Source organism: Gouania willdenowi, unplaced genomic scaffold (genome assembly GCF_900634775.1).
Source record: "Gouania willdenowi unplaced genomic scaffold, fGouWil2.1 scaffold_31_arrow_ctg1, whole genome shotgun sequence".
Classification (NCBI taxonomy): Eukaryota; Metazoa; Chordata; class Actinopteri; order Blenniiformes; family Gobiesocidae; genus Gouania; species Gouania willdenowi.
Window position 1 is genome coordinate 339,518 of NW_021145081.1, and position 7,009 is coordinate 346,526.

General features: G+C 41.6%; 1 protein-coding gene across 2 annotated transcripts; it reads left to right on the top strand.

The window, feature by feature from the left end:
* Nucleotides 1-383: 383 nt before the first annotated feature.
* LOC114459504 (E3 ubiquitin-protein ligase TRIM21-like) lies at nt 384-5,981 on the top strand. Of its 2 annotated transcripts, none has more exons than XM_028441732.1 (3): nt 384-468; nt 2,921-3,052; nt 4,338-5,981. In XM_028441732.1, the coding sequence occupies exons 2-3, from the start codon at nt 3,032-3,034 to the stop codon at nt 5,937-5,939; spliced, it is 1,623 nt and encodes a 540-aa protein (XP_028297533.1). In that variant the 5' UTR covers nt 384-468; nt 2,921-3,031; the 3' UTR covers nt 5,940-5,981. The 2 variants fall into 2 exon arrangements, with proteins under 2 accessions (XP_028297533.1, XP_028297534.1); XM_028441733.1 differs by lacking the exon at nt 384-468 and adding an exon at nt 2,227-2,670.
* Nucleotides 5,982-7,009: the final 1,028 nt, after the last annotated feature.

A 7,009-nucleotide genomic window follows, 5' to 3' on the forward strand; every position in this document is an offset into this window, starting at 1 on the left:
CCCCTGGTGAGTAAAATGTTCATTAGTTTTCTATTGTTGTATAAGACGCTCTCTCATTGGTAGTAATTATGCCTGATGTAACAGTCTATACATACAGTATATCCACTATGAGGAGTAAAATGTGTGTTTGCATTATTTAATTTAATATATTTGTTCTTCCTATGATAATATGACATACATTTAATCACAAAAGGCAACTTCGAACAGATCAATGTTGACAGGTTGTCATGGCAACTCAGGCTAAAATGGAAGCTCAATGTTGACAGGTTGTCATGGCAACTCAGGCTAAAATGGAAGCTCAATGTTGACAGGTTGTCATAGCAACTCAGGCTAAGATAAAAGCTGCAGAATCTACATCATTCAACAGAATCTCCTCCTGCACCGTCAGAAACGACTAAAGTAGCTTTAATAATATATCGATTAACGTTGACCAACGGTTGTCATCAGTGAGCAACGTTTGAGACCAAGGTGAGTTTCTAATAATAATGTCAACTTTAATGACTAATTTAGTGATTTCCCACAATCCAGTGAGTAAATACTGCTTGTTTTAATCTAAATGTGTTTACATATTAAGTCATAATCTTGTGTAAATGAGCTGATATTGTAAAAATCTTTGGAACGACTCAAGCTCCTCCCACTGCTGGTGCAAACTCCATTATTGGTTATAAGATCTTCTTCGTTCTAAGCATTTGCGGATTAGGGGCTAGATTTCCAGTGCATTATATCAATTCTGGACTGGTGTGGGACAACATATATGTTTGGGACGATGCATCAATACAAAACGTTTACGTCGACATATTTTTTGTGTCAAATGGGCGGGGTGATATGGCCTTTTTTAAATGTCTGAATATTTTCATGCTACATGATGATATACGATATACATCTCAATATTTTGCCCTTGCCTTAAGATGATGCTTTGATGTATAAAACCAGAATGACAATATTCAATATATATTGTTGTTTTCTCTGTGATGTAATTGGGGTTTCCCCTATTATAGCATAGTGCACCCTCGGATCTGGGTTGGTTGCGTTTGAATATGCGATCGGAGTATCAAATAATTTGGTCTTGTACTTTCCTGGTGTGCCTAAGGCATAAAGCGGCAGTGCAGAAGGACACTATATGTGACAGAGAATAATTACAATGACTAGGGCCATGTTTGGTGTAAACCACATGTACATTAGAGGTTGTATAGGGCTTTTGTAGTGGATTCCAGTCCTAGTTTCTAGTTTACGATGTCCTTGAGGTGGTAGATGTTATTGAATGCGACGACTGGTTGGCAAATTAGGAATACCATATCTCGGCTTGTAGGGTTTATTCAGCTTGCAGTTGACGGCTGCTGTTGGTTTTGTTGTTCTGTATAGCTTAATTTGGTCTCTGTGGACACACTTGAGCTTTGTTTGGTCTTTGTGCTGGGAATCTTTATTTGGTACACCACTGAAGACAGTTTATCGGTGACGAGGTAGGGTCCGGTCGATTTGGGAAGAAATTTCTTATCTAGTTTGGTTGCATGATAAGCGTTTTTGCCGGCGGGCAGAGCAAAACTGTAATATTAGACTCTACCTCCCACCTGTAGTTCGTCATAGGCATGTGCCAGTATCACCCCCCTTTGGTTTTGCGGGACGATAAATGCATGCATTTGTGAGTCAGCAGAAACATGGACCAAGATGCCATTGACTATCCGTAACAAGTGACGGACAGCGAACAGATGGTCGAGGTTAAGTGTGGAGGCAAAGTCAGAGGAGGAGGGATTGTCTAGTGTATTGTCCCCCATGAGGCGAATCATCAAGGAGATCACGGGGTCTTGGCCTTGTAACATCATCAGGTCTGGTTTTGCATGCGTAAGCAACCACTGGTCTGTTCGTGTATCTGGTACAGACCGGCAGTGTGCTGAAAAGCCCAGATGGAATTCCTTGTTGTGGTCAGGGTAGGTGAGGCACGTAGCCTTCGTTAGCATATCGATTAAAGTCTGCATAGCGTGTTGTTGGGGCTCACCCCAAGTGAAAGGGACGTCCTTCTTTAGGAATGTGTAAAGAGGTTTTGCTAAATTGGCGTAATTGTCAATGAATTGCCTTGAGTAGCTACAGATACCAAGGAAGTTTCTTGACATGCTGGGGAACCTTGAAGTTCTGAAGACCCTGAATGTGTTGTGCCTGTGGTTCCACGCCCTTACCGACTAGGAGACCGACATAGTTCACTGTTGTGTGGGAACATTGACACTTGGACAGTGAGATTTTGGCACTGGCGCAGGTCAGTATATGATCAATTTCACTCCTGTGGTTTGCAAATGTTGTGTTTTTCATTAATATGTCATCAACAAATATATGAGGGTGCCATGAGACTTTCAACATGGCTGCTGTTTGGTTCAAAGTTGTGCGACATCGGATTTGTCTCGACTACAATGATACCGTTCCTAAATTATTTCATAAAATGGTCCTGAGAGCAGAGCCAGCGGAGTCACGTGCGCGCTAGAGCCAATCACTGGAGAGCTCATGACATCATCACTGTGGAGTTAGAACTGATGACATCATCACTGTGGATGAGCTTTTTCTGTTTTTGATCACCGTCTTGCATCCAACACTGCACTATGTAGAGCACTTAGAGGTTCGCTTCCGTTCTGTGCATCTTCTGTGCATCTAAACTGAACCAGACTGACTCTGTTCCGCCCATCTGTAAGATACACTGTCTCAAAGTAACTTTTGTGTGTGTGTGTGTGTGTTAGCGGCATATAATATATACATCGGAAACTATAACAGAATGTCTCACTGCACGTAAAGCTACATATTATTATTTTTATTATTATTTTTTACGTATTATGACTGGCCCATATTTCACTGGCCTCAAATCAACAGGAACAAGTATTTATTAATTTTAATGTGACACATTTAACATGTGATGATCATTACTTTGTTTTATTCCAAGATATAAATTGTAAATTGAGGAAACATTGGAATTGAGCTGCTGAAAGGAAGTGACGGATTGCTGCTCTGCTGCTTTTTATGGGAACACCTTTAAACACTGAAGGGCTTAATTATGGGACATCTAACGTCAAAGGTAAGTTACGATTTTCTAACTGGTTTCTGCATTTAGCTCATTTTGTTAACATTTAAAACAGGGATTCACGTCTAACAACATGTTATATATAATTGTACACAATATGTTTCAAGGCTGTAGCTATTGAATATTTGTGTAATCCAGTATTCCACTGAAAATTCCATAGATTAACATATTTTTTTTAGTTAAAGAGAAATTATATTTATACATGAGAAACTAACATATTTGATTTAGGAATGGATGAACCATTTGTTTCCTTTTTTTAGATAATCAACACTTTTGCTTTTTAGCAAACGGCAATTGCATCTCAGGAAATGTGACTAGTTAATATAAAAATGAATAAAACAAACAGAATAACAACTTTCTACTTCTGCCAAGTCCAAACATCTTCTCAGATATCTACAACTACATAGATATCTTTATTTGAGGAACATTGAAGATAACTTGAACTAAAGTTTAGACTTGGTAACGTGACGCTTTCCATATCTTTAACTTTCATTTTATCAAGTCCAAATGAGGTTTGATATAAATGTAATGTTCATTTTGAAAAAAAAAAAAAAAACAGGATTGAAGTGCAAATATATCTAACCAGTTTCTAGGTTAGAGATTAAATATGTAAACAGTTTGCCATTGGTTTCCATCATCTACCACCCACCACTAAAATTCATGTGATGTGTGATATCATCTAAGAAAGGTTTCTACTGCTCATGGGGAACGTATTTTTTTTAATATAAATTAGCAGTGAATGGATTAAAAAATAACCAATCAATTGCAAATCTGACTAAATAATCACGATTGATCACAATTTGTGAATTTCAGTCACAAGTTGCAAAGAAATTACGTGTATTTATAAGTTACAAGTAAAGTAATTTAATTTGTTCCCAAACAAAATCACTGTTAAATGTAGTGTGTGGTCCATGCAGACTTTAAAGATTTGTGCTATGTTAAACTTCAGTCTGTTAATACACAATATATTGGTTATTTTAAAGAAAAAAGATTGTACATTAAAATAAAATGCGCAAAAAATCTAACCTATAATTTAGAAAAATTCCAGTGTCAATACGAGAGAACTTTAGAACTAATTTGAACATTAAACATTCAAACTATTGCACTTTTACAATCAGCTGCTGAGGCACAGCCGACTGTCCACATTACTACAGGATGACTGAATCAATGCTAAATACTAGAGGTGATCTCAGTGAGATGGACTCAGAAACATTAGTAAAGGAACGTTCCACAACAATGAGAGTGTCCTGTTAATGTGCTGCTTGTCTCTGTCCCTCAGTTTGTGAACATGTCTCCTGCCTGCAGTGGGACGTCTGAACATCACTTCCTGTGCTCCATCTGTCTGGAGGTGCTCACTGATCCAGTCACCACACCATGTGGACACAACTTCTGCAAAATATGCATCAGCACACACTGGGACACCAGTACCACCAGCAGGTGTCCCGTGTGTAATCAGGTGTTCAGCACTAAACCTCAGCTGAAGGTCAATATTTTGATGCGTGACATGGTTTCTCAGTTCAGACGTGAATCTGAGAGGAAAGCAGCAGCACCAGGAGAAGTTTCCTGTGATGTCTGCACTGGAACCAAAGTAAAGGCCCTGAAGTCCTGCCTGGACTGTGTGGTCTCCTACTGTGAGACTCACCTGAAGCCTCATCTGACAGCATCAGGCCTGAGAAGACATCAGCTGGTGGAGCCTGTGGAGAACCTGGAAACCAGGATGTGTCCAAAGCACAGCAAACCTCTGGAGCTGTTCTGTCAGAGCGATCAGACACGTGTCTGCTTGATGTGTTCTGTTTTGGAGCACAAGAGTCACCAGTTAGTCCCTCTGGGAGAAGATCTGTTTGAAGACAAGAAAGTTTATCTTCAGCAGATGATCCAAAAGAGACGAGAGAAGCTGGAGGAGATCAGAGAGTCAGTGAGGATCAGGAAGGAAGCAGCAGACAGAGGGAAAGCTGAAGGTGTGGAGATGTTCACTGCTCTGATAGAGCTTGTTCAAAGAGGCCTGAAGGAGCTGATGAAGACAATGGAGGAGCAACAGGAAGCAGAAGAGAGAGAGGCTGAAGGTTTGATCAAAGAGCTGGAGGAGGAAATCTTTGAGCTGATGAAGAGAAGCTCTGAGGTGGAGCAGCTCTCCCACTCTGAAGACCACCTCCTCCAACACTTCTGCTCCCTGAAAGCTCCTCCAGCCACCAAGGACTGGACAGAGGTCATGGTCCATCCATCATCATATGAAGGAACTGTGCTGAGAGCTGTGGCTCAGCTGGAGGACACACTCAGTGACAAGATGATGAAGATAAAGATGTTAGAGATGAAGAGGCTGCATCAGTTTGCAGTAGATGTGACTCTTGATCCTCTTACAGCTCATCCTAAACTCGTCCTGTCTGATGATGGGAAACAAATTTACTTCAGTGCTGTGTGGAAGAAACGTCTACACAACAAAGAGAGATTTTCTCCTTGTGTCAGTGTTTTAGGGAAACAGAGTTTCAATTCAGGTAGATTTTACTTTGAGGTTCAGGTTAAAGGAAAAACTGACTGGGATTTTGGAGTGGTTAAAGAATCCATCAACAGGAAGGGAAAGATCACTCTGTGTCCTAAGAATGGTTTATGGACTGTGGCACTCAGAGATGGAAATGTGTATAAAGCATGTGAAGATCTTCCAGTCATTCTTCATCTGAAGTGTGTTCCTGAGAAGGTGGGTGTGTTTGTGGACTATGAGGAGGGTGTGGTCTCCTTTTATGATGTAGATGCTGCAGCTCTGATCTACTCCTTCACTCACTGCTGCTTCACTCATAAACTACACCCATACTTTAGTCCTGGTTTAAACTATGGTGGTAAAAACTCAGCACCTCTGATCATCTGTCCTGTCAATCAAAGTGAATGATCAGTGTCATGATGAAGTCTCACCAACAATCAGAATCAGAATCAGAATCAGAATCAGCTTTATTGACCAGGTACAGTTTAGAACAATACGAGGAATTTGACTAGGTAGTTGCAGTGAAAGGAGACACATCAACACACCGGAGCAGCCATTTGCGGCGCCCACATATTTAGGTGAAAAAGGGATCAATAACAGGAGGAGAGGAGGGGTGAGGGGAAAAAAAACTGCCAGTTTGAAACTGATTTCCCTAAACAGAGAAAGCAGTGTGAAACCAGGAAAAAAACCTCCTCTGCAAGCATAAATGTAAGCATGACACAGTCAAACAACTCGAGACAAGGCATGTAGGAAGGGTTGGGTGGGAGGTTGGCTGGGGGAGGGGGTCAGGTGGGAAGAACAACAGGAGTCCAGCCATTTGGGGACATGGGCGTGCTGCCAGTCGGCGCTGCAACCACGCCTCCATGCAGCTGCGGTTGGGAGGTGGGGAAAGATGGCCGACGAGGCATTTGAAGTTGAAGACCTGTAGCTGCGTTACTGACAACCAGATGACGTGTGGAAAAGTTCAGCATCAACAGTTCCAGGAGGAATGTAGGGAAGGAACGGGGGGAGGGAGTGGGGGGTAAGAGCCGCCGTCTGCAGAAACTTCCTGGTGATAAGAGTTGAGACAACCTTGGCTTTAGCCTTGGCTAGCTGGGGAGCCGAAAGGGAGATAAGCAATGTGATTTGATACAGGCTATGTTAATTTCCAATAGCCTTCTGTCCTGGGTCTCTCTGCTGCAATCCAATGAGTGGCCTAGTTTCCACTTCCAAGCCTGGTCTCCAACTTCTCCCAGTTGTTATCCATAACGCGTAGACGATCCAAAAGCAGCTCTTGCTTGCTTTTGATATCGATCAACACATGAGTCTGAGTGTTCAGAGCCCTGCTACATCCTTCAGAAATCACTGGCAGCTTTTCCAAAACAGTCACCAGCGTAGTACGGACTTTTCGATAGATTAGGAAGCCACCAGCTCCGATCAGCAGCATGCCTACTATCATTATTCCAATCATGTAGATGTCCTCCACGTCTTCCACGGAA